At 41.7% G+C, this 13,477-nt stretch overlaps 1 protein-coding gene across 5 annotated transcripts in view; it reads right to left on the minus strand.

Annotated features, from left to right (window-relative positions):
- The window catches only part of ldb2a (LIM domain binding 2a), a 90,736-nt gene that overhangs the window by 55,774 nt on the left and 21,485 nt on the right, over positions 1 to 13,477 (minus strand). For all 5 annotated transcript variants that reach the window (XM_017474996.3, XM_017474997.3, XM_017474995.3 and 2 more), the window contains exon 2: positions 11,450 to 11,552. In XM_017474996.3, the coding sequence (XP_017330485.1) occupies positions 11,450 to 11,552 (103 nt within the window). The remainder of the gene's footprint in view (positions 1 to 11,449; positions 11,553 to 13,477) is intronic.

Genomic DNA, 13,477 nt, shown 5'->3' on the forward strand with positions numbered 1-13,477 from the left:
GAGACCGATAGAGGACACTGGGTCAGGTAGGAGAAACAGATAGAGGACACTGGGTCAGGGAGGAGAGACAGATAGAGGACACTGGGTCAGGGAGGAGAGACCGATAGAGGACACTGGGTCAGGGAGGAGAGACAGACAGAGTACACTGGGTCAGGGAGGAGAGACAGATAGAGGACACTGGGTCAGGGAGGAGAGACAGATGAAGAGGACACTGGGTCAGGGAGGAGAGACAGATGAAGAATACACTGGGTCAGGGAGGAGAGACAGATGAAGAGGACACTGGGTCAGGGAGGAGAGATGGATGAGGAGGACACTGGGTCAAGGAGGAGAGACAGATAGAGGACACTGGGTCAGGGAGGAGAGACAGATGAAGAGGACACTGGGTCAGGGAGGAGAGACAGATAGAGGACACTGGGTCAGGGAGGAGAGACAGATGAAGAGGACACTGGGTCAGGGAGGAGAGACAGATGATGAGGACACTGGGTCAGGGAGGAGAGACAGATAGAGGACACTGGGTCAGGGAGGAGAGACAGATGAAGAGGACACTGGGTCAGGGAGGAGAGACAGATAGAGGACACTGGGTCAGGGAGGAGAGACAGATGAAGAGGACACTGGGTCAGGGAGGAGAGACAGATGATGAGGACACTGGGTCAGGGAGGAGAGACAGATAGAGGACACTTGGTCAGGGAGGAGAGACAGATGAAGAGGACACTGGGTCAGGGAGGAGAGACAGATGAAGAATACACTGGGTCAGGGAGGAGAGACAGATGAAGAGGACACTGGGTCAGGGAGGAGAGACAGATGAAGAGGACACTGGGTCAGGGAGGAGAGACAGATGAAGAGGACACTGGGTCAGGGAGGAGAGATGGATGAAGAGGACACTGGGTCAGGGAGGAGAGACCGATAGAGGACATTGGGTCAGGGAGGAGAGACAGATGAAGAGGACACTGGGTCAGGGAGGAGAGACAGATAGAGGACATTGGGTCAGGGAGGAGAGACAGATGAAGAGGACACTGGGTCAAGGAGGAGAGACAGACAAAAAGAACAATAGGGGTCAAGTAAGAGAGACATACAAATACAATGCTACACAAAGACAGAAAGGACAGACAGATATATAGGACACCGGGTCATGAAGGAGAGATGAATGGAGAGGGCATTAAGTCAGGGAGGACAGAATGATAGAGGACACTGGGTCAGGGAGGACAGAATGATAGAGGACACTGGATCAGGGAGGAGGGACAGATGAAGAGGACACTGGGTCAGGGAGGAGAGATGGATGAAGAGGACACTGGGTCAGGGAGGAGAGACCGATAGAGGACACTGGGTCAGGTAGGAGAAACAGATAGAGGACACTGGGTCAGGGAGGACAGAATGATAGAGGACACTGGATCAGGGAGGAGGGACAGATGAAGAGGACACTGGGTCAGGGAGGAGAGACAGATAGCGGACACTGGGTCAGGGAGGAGAGACAGATGAAGAAGACACTGGGTCAGGGAGGAGAGACAGATGTAGAGGACACTGGGTCAGGGAGGAGAGACAGATAGAGGACACTGGGTCAGGGAGGAGAGACAGATAAAGAGAACACTGTGTCAGGGAGGAGAGACAGATAGAGGACACTGGGTCAGGGAGGAGAGACAGATGAAGAAGACACTGGGTCAGGGAGGAGAGACAGATGAAGAGGACACTGGGTCAGGGAGGAGAGACAGATAGAGGACATTGGGTCAGGGAGGAGAGACAGATGAAGAGGACACTGGGTCAGGGAGGAGAGACAGATAGAGGACATTGGGTCAGGGAGGAGAGACAGATGAAGAGGACACTGGGTCAGGGAGGAGAGACAGATAGAGGACACTGGGTCAGGGAGGAGAGACAGATAGAGGACACTGGGTCAGGGAGGAGAGACAGATGAATAAGACACTGGGTCAGGGAGGAGAGACAGATGAAGAGGACACTGGGTCAGGGAGGAGAGACAGATGAAGAGGACACTGGGTCAGGGAGGAGAGACAGATGAAGAGGACACTGGGTCAGGGAGGAGAGACAGATGAAGAGGACACTGGGTCAGGGAGGAGAGACAGATGAAGAGGCCTCAGCAGCAAGAGAGCTACATAAAGGTTTAATAAAGGCAAAGTGCATGAGCGCACACACACACACACACACACACACACACACACACACACACACACACACACACACACACACACACACACAATACAGTATATAAGGCACTGCATGATTTATCTACAAAGGTAATTCCTCTATATATGTGTCTTGCTCAATTCCTACTGTGTGTGTGTGTGGGGGGGGGGGGGGCGTGTCCCTCATTAATTATGCATGGTATGGGTGTGTCCGTTGTGTATTATGCATGAGATGGGCGTTTCCTGCCTCCATTATTATTAAGATGGCTGCATGGAGCTTGTTGACTTTCTGAAAGCTTTTTGGCACACTGGCTTTCACAACGTGTCATTTTGCGTGACTCCATATTTACAACACACACACACACACACACACACACACACACACACACACTTAGAACTTACTTATTTCTAAACGATTTTTGAGTTTTAGAATTAAAAACTGCCAATGCTTACATTATAGGGTCATTAATATTCAAATGTATTTATAAAAAAATTAAAAAATGTAAATAATTAAAGTTCCGTTACAACTTTTAAAGGAATCTGAAAGTCCAACTCACACACACACACACACACACATACACACACACACACACACACACACACACACACACACACACACACACACACACACACACACACAAACTATATTGTTTGAGACAAAAGGTTTTGAGAGATGAGAGAAAGCGAGATTGGGGGAAGAGAGAAAAGAGAGAATATGAGAAAAGCAGGAAACACAGAAACGGGTCCATATTATCATCCCTTCCCACAGCTGTTCTTTCTTCCTTCTGCCCCCCCCCCCCCCCCCCCCCCCCCACACACACACACAAAAACATGGCTGTATTGAGACTGGTCCTGTCACTCATGTGAGACTAGTGTGTATCTAACATTGCTGGACTGCAGCTGAGACAGAACTCCTTACCCTGTCAATCATCTCTCTATCACTCTCTATCACTGTCAATACATATACACAGACCTAAAACCCTGGTACATAAACAATAAGTGAACATTTCTCAGTAATGTGTGTTAATAAGTAAAACACAATATCAGTATCCATGCTGTAAATCTAAACTGCCATCGTATGATATAATGTTCTTCACAGATCTGCTTAACGAGCGTCTATATATTCATGGCATCAATTAACACATTAAGAACGTTCTAATCATTGACACTAAATTATTTTTCTAAATTCAATCATTCAATATCACAATATCATTTAAAATATGTAAATGAAGAGAAAAACAACTTAATTTACATGATTTACTTGTACATTTGATTATTTTGTTTAAATATCTTCTTTTTTTTTTCCATTTAGCAATGCCTTTCAGAAGCTACAAAAGACGTTTACATGTTTCCCAGAATACAAAATAATAACAATTTACACCGATCATCCTGTTCAAAAGTTTACACCCCCCGGCTCTTAATATTCTCGAGCATCAGTGAACGTTTGCACCTTTTGTAACAGTCGTGTATGAGACGAGTCCCTCAGTCGTCCTCGGTGTGAAAAGATGGATCTCGAAATCATATAGTCGTTGTTAAAAGGAAAGGACTCAAATATGTAGAAGATGCTGGAAAAGCGAAGAATGTGCAGGACCTGGAGGATTTATCTGAAGACCAGTGGGTAGTTTAACCGCTCAGGACGAACAAGGGACTCGTCAACAACGATCGACTACTAGCGTGTGTAAACTTTTGCACTGGTTTATTTGTGTAAATTGTGTTATTATCGTGTCTTGTGGACTGTATGTAAAGTTCTGTTGTGTGAAATAGCTTATTCAGGGCAGGACTAAATAACATACACAATGCAATTTTTATTATCCCTCTTATTTACTGTATTTACGTGTTTTAATTATTAACATTTTACAGATTCTGCAAGGCGTATGCAAACTTCTGACCTCAGCTGTATTTGTAAATGTAATATTAGTTGGACACAAACGGCATCCAGCTGTGGAATCACCCTGGTGATTCCCCTGGTGATGAGGAGTAGAAATGCACTGAAACTGGGTATGGGTTTATACCGATACTGATCTGATACTCTGTAAGCTAACGATTAGCGCAGATATTGGTCCCAATAATGGATCGGTGTGTCCTTGTGATCGGAGCATGTCATATTTCCTGTAGTCTCCGTTGTTAGTCTTTTATCTGCAGGAGGTTTAACGCGGGACTGTTGCAGCGGCGTTACATCATGCGAGCAAACTTCCATCCCATCACCCCCCACCCCACCCCACCCCCCAAACAAGGTGAAGATACGATTTAAACCCATCCAACAATAATGAGCCCGTATCAAGGCAAACACACTGCACGGGAAAAACACTTCGTTCTCAAGACTCAGCATGTTGCACTGTAACACCAACTCTGACTTACAGAGATATAAGACTATACGCCTGTCTTATATACGGATCCGTTCCAATTGCGTGTAATTATGCACGATTTATTGTGTCCTGTGCATAACGTGTAGAGCTGAGAGTGTGGAGGATGAGAAAATGAGCAGAGGTGGAGGGGGGGGGGGGGGGGGGAGAGAGAAAGAAAGTATGGACAGCAAAGGTGGACCAAAACAGTGGGGGGAGGGGCGGCTTTGAGAGAAATGGGCAGAAAGCAGGAGAGAAAATAAGGAAAGGGGGTGGAAAGAGAAAACAGGCTGATCAGGAAGGAAAGAGAGAGGGAGAGGGAGAGAGTAATTTCAGCAATGGTGGAAAAAAAAAAACGCACACCCCCCCCACCCCCCCTTTTGCAAATACTGCCATTTAAATGCTGTAGATATCTAAGTGACATTTTAGAGACACAAAATAGAGAGAAGTTCACAAAAGTGAAACAAGATAGCTAGTGAAACACTACCTAGCATCAATTAGAAACAAACACAATATTTTATTTCATTCCCCCTTTAGTTAGAACGTAATAAAGTAACGGTTAATAACATTCTTTACATACAATACTCTACGCTTCTTATAGGGTCCATGCTGAATAAAACCAATCAGTCGAACCAAAAACATATATTTATTTTTAACACTTTCAGACTGTCCTTCTACTTTCCAGTGTGATTCGTTGCTTGCAGAATTGTAGGAAAAATACTTTCCACACAGATTTACAGGATTCGCGGCTATTCGAAGGTACAAATATACTTCATTTTCCCCACGCGTACCTGCACACAGCTGATAATTATGCTGATATTGTTCACATACTCACTTGTGTATCTTATGTACATCTGGAGGATTCAAAGTGACGTCCACTAGATGGCCCGTCAGAGACGAAACATGCTTTCGAACAGTGATGTCTAGCCATTTTAATGTACAGCGACGTTAAACACTCACGAGCTCTGTTTCTCTTTAAAAAACTTTCTGATTGTTGTCATGAACTGCACATCTCAAATCCAAAACCCTCCTTGTACATTCAAAAGTCTAGAATCTAGAAAATTCATAATCTGTCATAATCTTTTTTGGTTTAAAGACTAAATGAGAGGTTTTAAAAAATCAAACTGGTTAGTGTTAGTACTCAATAATGGTCATTAATAGTACATAAGTATGCGATTTAAGACATAACGTTGGTCTGTTTATTCGGTTGTGGATGAAGGTGCTATGCTGCCTCTACTGTTTACGTTGGTATTGCAACACATGGGCATATGGCGTGATTTACTGAGGACGCGCACAAGCAATGCGCCAAACGATTACAGGGCACACATGGTGGCAAGTATAAATTCTGGACAGGAATTTAGGCCTACTGGGAAATGTTTAGGTTTGGTTTTCTTTCTTGAAATTACATTGGAACTGAAAAAAAAAACAAAAAAAAAAACACGACATTCTTAAGCACTTTTTAAAATAACATTTTCACTCTGGAAACATTTTTACTGATTTTCGCTGACGTTCGATCGAAATTTTCGTTTCGGTTCCCGGTTTCGTTTTGGTTCGCTGTAACGTTTCGATCTAATCCTTGCTAGTAATCCTTTAATGATCCGGCTGATTGGAAATGCGCCATTGGAAATGAAAATGAAATCATCTTCACAAAAATAGCCTTCAGAACAAGAAGTTTACAGCGCTGAGCTAGCTAGTCATGAAACCCGATCTTGTGAAAATTCTGTCCGATGTGGTTGGATTTCATTTGGTTTCTTAATTATAAAGGAATATGAAGGCTAAACCTTAACCTTCATGCTGGAATATACAACATAAACAGAATTGTGCAAACTGTTAGGGAATTTTGTGCTAGCTAGTTTAGGTATGTTTAATATTTTTAATACGGCAGTGTGAGCTACTCAGTGTAATGCTAGCTTATTTAATACTTACAAAGCAAAATAGGTACTAGCTAGCCACTAAGGTATTTATGTTTGAGCTAGATAGCTATTTAATACCTTATTGAGGTATTGCTAAAGTTAGTTAGCAAGAAATTAAGGACTAGTTAGCATACTCCAATAGCAGACCAATAATTAACAGATTAAAATAATGTTATGATGTTTTCTGGTGATGGAATGGTTGTTTATAGCTGCTATAATGTAAGCGATGACAGGATATAACTTGTTTCAAGGACATTAAATGTGTAACAAGTAAGACGTGTCATCTAATATATATATATATATATATATATATATATATATATATATATATATATATATATATATATATATATATATATATATAACAATCTAATGTCCGGCAAATTGCTCTGGTATAAGTGGAATGCTAGGAAATTTATCAAGTCTTTAATAAATAATAGGAAAATTATCATCTTTTCATCTTTTGAAGCATTTGATTGTTTTTCTCTAACTGCACACCCCCAAGTGTTTTATTCCTTAAATATGATATAAGTAAAAATAATATAAGAAAATGTTCTGATCGTTCTTATCAATGAGTACTAAGCAAGCCGCTGTCTATAATGTTATAGTCTAACACACACACACAGACACACAGACACACACACACACACACACACACACACACAGAGAAAGTGAAACAGAAATAGAAGAGTTAAAATGAGAGAGAGAGAGAGAGACGGAGACAGAGAGAGAGAACGAGAGAGAGCATGCCAGGAAAGATGAGTCATAGCTCAACTGAGATGTGGACCTGCTCTTGGGCCGAGCCTCTTTTCCCATCATGCACCACCACATCCATATATCACAAACCTGCAGCGGATGAGAGAAATTCATCTCCATCTACCCAGTTCCTATATCTAGTTCCCTATAGAACTGGTCATTTTTTCCCCACAAATTACTTTTTTTTGTTGGTTTTTTTTTTTTTGGAAATATTTTTAAGTGATTTTGGACTACAAGTGTAGCTTCTGTAAAAAAAAAAATAAAATAAATAAATAAATAAAATAAAAGCTATTTAATAAAGCTTAAATGAACCCTGTTTAATTTTTATTTAATCACTGTATTTAAAAGCCTACTGTTCTGAGAAAGAAAAAGTCACTGTCGAGTGTTTTAATGAGCAGCACCGGCGTCCCTGCTTACGCTTCATGCCGCTGTTCTTAGTCTTGATGGTTTTCATTCCCTTAAACACAGCATAGGCTTTTTCAAGTCTCAAAACGGAAACAAAACCGCTGCATGTATGTGTGTGCGTGTGAGTGTGTGCGTGTGTGGATGGTGCCGGTGTGGGTGAATTAGCACTGCCCTTTGCTATAGAACGAGATCCTAATTCACAATGAAGACATTAAGTGAGCAAACTGGGCTAATAAAGTATCCAGTGCTAAAAGATCACATAATATTTCTGTTAGGTCCTGTACAGCTCACTAACTTTACTGACACGCAGGTACTGCACACACTGTGATGTATATATACTATACATATGGACACACAGACAGAAGTGTGGCTGGATTTCTGCAGTGAAACGGCAACGAATGCTTCAATTAAATTTGTGTGAAAAGTATTGAACGTTACTTTTTCAAGAAACGAACTAAAATATACGACGAGAAAGAAGAAAAACATTTAATTTGGCATGCTCTTCAAATAAATAGCGCTCTTTGTGAACAGCTTGGTTTTCGCTAATCGTGGCCCGTGAATACGCTGCCGGAGGTAGCGTATCGTTTGTGCGTTCAAACTTTTCGTTTACGCTCCGCAAGTTTACATTCGCCGTTCTGGCACAAATCTCACGTGTGGGCGGGGCTTTACAGCGATTTACTCTCATTGGCTAGGGAGATTTGGATCGACAGCTCGATTGTCCAGCTGAGGAAGAAAAGAACCACGTTGACGGCGAGGACGACGATGCTGCGTGCCGCTCCCGAGAGCTCGTCTCGAAAAAAATAGCCGTATGAGACTACCCGAACCTGTGATATTAATTACGACCTGATATACTGACTAAGTAAGTAAGTCATTTCCACTACAAAGTACAAACATTATAACTATACAGAGAACCACGTCCAGCACGCTCTATAAAATTCGCGACACTGAAGTATCTACTTCCTGGTCAGGCAGCTATCGATCCAAATCTCACTAGCCGATGAGAATAAAGTGCTGCTAAGCCACGCCCACACGAGAGGTTTGTGCTAGAATGGCAAATGTAAACCTGCGGAGTGTAAACGAACAGTTTGCACGCGTAAAAACGAAAACTCTGGCAGCACGTTCATTAACCACGATTAGCGGAAAGGACGCTTAGAAAACGTAACAAGGAACGCTGTTTATTTTTGGTTCGTTTCTTGAAACGGTACGTTCGATACTTTTGGCAGAATTTTAATTCCATACGGTATCCAGACGATCACAAATTGCTAAACACACTGTGTAGACGTTTACACGGCAAACATATTAAGCTATAGACCACATAGCAAGTGAGATTTTCCGATAAACGTACAGCGAGCCTAAGACATTTTTGAACTGTTTCCTGTTAACTCTTTGTACACTTGTTCATTCGCCAAATTTGTTTCGAATGCATGTTCACTTCACCAGAACAGCTGCTCGTGCTGCGTCACACTCGGAGGAAAGCGCCATCCGCCCTCTTCCACATACATTAGCCCACAGATACTCACGACCGGCTAGTGACGCTGTGATTGACAGGGGAAAAGAGAGTAACACCACTAGCCTACCAGAGAGCACGACCAATTTTTGACACCCGGTAATAGATGGCTGCGGAATAGTCAGGACTCAAACTCTTCAGGAATTCTGTACAAATTTGGTTTTAAACTGCACATTTTCTCAAATCTTTTTTTTTCTACATGAAGCCCGTGATTCCACCCATGTTTGTGTAAATCGTAGGGTCTTTCATAGCAGACACATTAAACTATAGACAAAGCTATTTAAAGCAACCCGTACAAGACCGCCATTACCTGGCTGATCCTAGACTTCTGTTTCTTAAAGCAAAGCTGAGAAAACAGTTGCTTAACTGCACCTCGTGCTTGCGATAAAAACATGTATTGCTGAATAAATCAGCAGCACGGGGACTGGGGGAAGGGACGGGAGGCTGCAAACGATTCAGGGTTTGAGTCCCTCTCTCCTTCCAACAAGCAAGCCGTTCTGCACGAATAAGCAAAGGCCCAGAACTCGGCGAGGACAGACAGCACTGCTCAAATCATCAGAGAGAGAGAAACAGACGGACAGAGAGAGAGAGAGAGAGAGAGTGCAAAAGAAAAACAGAAAATAAGCCCTGCAATTGGGATGAACCTGAGGATAAAACTGCAAAAGATCCACTGAGGTGCCACAGAGCTTTGGGACAAACAATGCATTTATTCATAGTTTACTCATCCGGCTTATCAACACTGAAGCCTGACATCTGGAACTGGAGCTATTCATAGCATTAGGAATTTAACCCGCGGCCTGAAAGTCCAAGTCCGTGACCAAGAACCAGTTTGGGTCCATTAGTTAAAAATATGTTTTACTCAATTGAATCATAGACGAGGAATAAAACACTCGTGGACATGCTGTTATAGGATAACAATCAACAATCAGAAAACCTACTGACTGTTACAAAGCGCTGATACTGGAGACTCCTCGAATAAATGTTAAATAAACATCTCAAAGAAAGCTTTACAGTGTCGACTGTACATGAGTTTTCCTAAATAACGGCACGTTTATATATATATATATATATATATATATATATATATATATATATATATATATATATATTAATTTTAGGTTTTGGTTATGTGGAGCTTGCACTGTAAAGGTTGTTACTATAGAAACGGTAACGTATTAGAACGAGTGCGATACAAATCTGTGATTCGAACTACTGTCAAAGCTGCTGTCAATCAGAACTGAGAATTCAACAACACTGTGGTATAATGCTTAATAACGTATCGTTTACAAGAGAAATTATGAGAAAATATCGAGAAATCCGAATGTCCAGTTGACACGGCATGATTACAAAATATACGCCTCGTGTTTCGTTCAGATGCTTATGTTCCGTTCGACTTCCTCCAACCCAAAGAAGATGAAATTTCTACTTGGCAACTTAGGGTAGTCTTCGCACCTCCAGCTAACCGGTTTAATGGCGTGACGCTAAATCAACATGGCTGCTCACAGCATCAGAGCTAAACAAAGTAGCACTTCTTACCTTTAACTTACATCTATAAGAGAAAATATACATCACTCATCTCTGTTAGATGACTAGCTTGTGGCTAACAAAACACGAGCATGGAGGCGTCCATGTTTTTTTTCTACTTCGCCAGTTGAATGTGATGAGGTAGAAAAGGATGTAATTCCAACCTGCAAATTACAACTTACCGGGCGCGCACGCACACACACACACACACACACAACACACACTCCTAACACAGTGTTAATTATCATCTCTTAATGACCAAAACCTGATATTAGCATAAATAATGCACAGTCATGTGTAAGAAAATAAGAACTTTCTGGACTTATAGACGACTTGCCAAAATGATATCACAACACTTGAAGACATTTTCATTCCTTCATAACCCATACCAGCAAATTTTAAAAACTGAAAACCTACACAATGGTTCCTTACATACTGTATGTTCATTACTTGAAGCATGAAAATGGAAATAAAAACCCTTCAAACTCTACTGTGATTCAGCTAATAAATACTGTTGATACTGTGAGAATTTCTTAAAATAGAAATAAACGCATACAAATATTCCTGCAATGTTTCGGAAAGACCCTTAGTCACCGCTATATCACATACTCATACTGTCCTGTTTGCTTATTGTATTGTGATGCACTTTTTCTTGTCTGACAATTGTTGCCCAATTTGCACCATACCGGATTTAATCATGTGTACAGAGCCAGTGTGTTGCCTTATGTGTGGCCCCATGGTCCTGATATAGACTTGATACTTGGTCTCACTGTGTATGTATGGGGCGCCCTTTAATTTGTCGTGTATCCTTCAGACCAAGGAAGTGTACAGAAGGTTATTAGTGTTTTATAATCTGAATAGATTTCTTACTGTATCTCTTTGGTCCATCCTCGAGGCAGAAGGAGAGGGTCAGCGTGGCGTCCTCCTCAAAGAACTCGGTAGCGAACGCATCCCACCACAGATTGTCGCTCTCCTGAGAGGGAAATGCAGTTAATTAACGAGAGCTAATTACCCCGGGATGACCTACTCTTCAACAACAAACGGTTACAGAAAAGAAAGCAAACGGGGGAAGAGGAAAAAAAAGAGCAGTCAGGCCTCAGTCAAGAGGATTTGAAATGCTTTGATAAAGCTTTTTGAATAAGTCACAGCTGGGGATGAAGAGAACTACCCACATCAGTGATATATAAGATAAATGAGTTATATGGATTCAAAACATACTCAACAGCATAAATTGAATCTGCAAATTGAAATTATTAGAGCTGGTCAAAATGGCGCATCCTCTTGCATGCGTACTATGGATACGGTTGTGAATTTCCAGGAAGAAGAAGAAGAAAAAAAAACAAGCCAAAAGTTTACGCTTTTATTTAGCATCATAACAACAAAAAAATCTTTTAGAAATTTTGTTCTGTATCAATTTGATTGAGTTCCGAGACTCACGCCTTTGCCTGGCTGCATAAAACCATTTGCAGCACTGTAAATATTCAAAATACTCTCATTAAAAAAAAAATGACAGCAACGGAAATAATGTATAAATTTAAATAACAAAAGATCTCAGATATATCAGGGAGGTCTGGTTAGAATCAAGAAACTGCTGATACGTTTAGTGCAACATATTAGCTTTCATTTGAGTACCATTCCTTCACTCCAGCTGTAATCATCTGCCCCATTTTTACATCAGGTCCATGATCTGTTCTGAGTGACAGGAATCTGATTTCTGCTGACATTGTTTTGACGGCTCTTGCAGGATCACAAGCTCTGGCAGATGTCAACTATTAGCGCTGCTGGCTTTGTGTATCATCACGCCCGAGTGAAGCTGACCTCTGAGACTCCGAGATCACTGTGACCCTGAGCTCCAGGAAACAAAGTGTGGTTCATCTGCTTCTGGTTATAATGGAGAATCAATTCTTGAGAACAGAAGTGAAGAGCAACAACCAGAAGAACATGAGTGAAAAAAAAGGAAAATGTTACGGAGGGCATGGTTGAACAGGAACAAGGACTGGAGAACATGACAGAAGAAGGAGGAAGCCTGAAGAACATGACTAAGCAACAATAAAGGCTGGAGACTGAACAATGACAGGCTTTTGAAAAATTACTTTTGGAGAACATGACTAAACATCAGCAAGGTCAGGAGAACGTGGCTGGGAAGCATGACTTATGCTACATAAGGTCTGGAACATGACTGAAAAATACAAGGTCGGAACAACATGAATGAACAAATATAAGGCCAGGAGAACATTAATAAAAAAAAAAAACAGGTTTGGAGAACATGGCTGAACAAGAACAAAGGTTTAGAGGCCACAACTACACAAGAACAGGCTAAAAAAAGAACATGATCTGATAACTTGGCAGAAGGAGAAGAATTTCTTAGGAAACATGTCAAAAAGAACATGGTCTGAAGAACACAGTTGTACATGACCTAGGTCTCATCAGCCTAGCTGAACAAGAACAAGAACTGGGATACATGACAACAAGGATTTGGTTTGGAGAATCAGAATGGTCTGGAGAACATGCTTGAACAAGAACAAACTCTGGAGAGTGAACAGAGAACAAGAACAATGTTTAGAGATTACGACTGGAACAAGGTCCAGCCTACGCGGCTGAATTAGAATAAGTCCTCGAGAAAAACCTCTGGAGGACCCTGTTTTTATTCTTGGCTGAACAAAAACTGGAGATCATCACATCCGAAGAACAAGGCCTGGAGAACATGACTGAGATAAAATAAGAACTTCAGAACATGGCAGAAGAAGATGCGATGGAAGAATTACAAGGCCTGAAGAACAAGACTGTTCAACATGCTAGAAGAAGAACGGGGCCTGGAGAACATGCCTAAGCAAGAATGATCTCTTAAGAGCATGACAGAAGAATGACAAGATGGATTAAGTATAAGGCCTGGAGAGC

Source organism: Ictalurus punctatus, chromosome 8 (assembly GCF_001660625.3).
Source record: "Ictalurus punctatus breed USDA103 chromosome 8, Coco_2.0, whole genome shotgun sequence".
NCBI classification, from domain to species: Eukaryota; Metazoa; Chordata; class Actinopteri; order Siluriformes; family Ictaluridae; genus Ictalurus; species Ictalurus punctatus.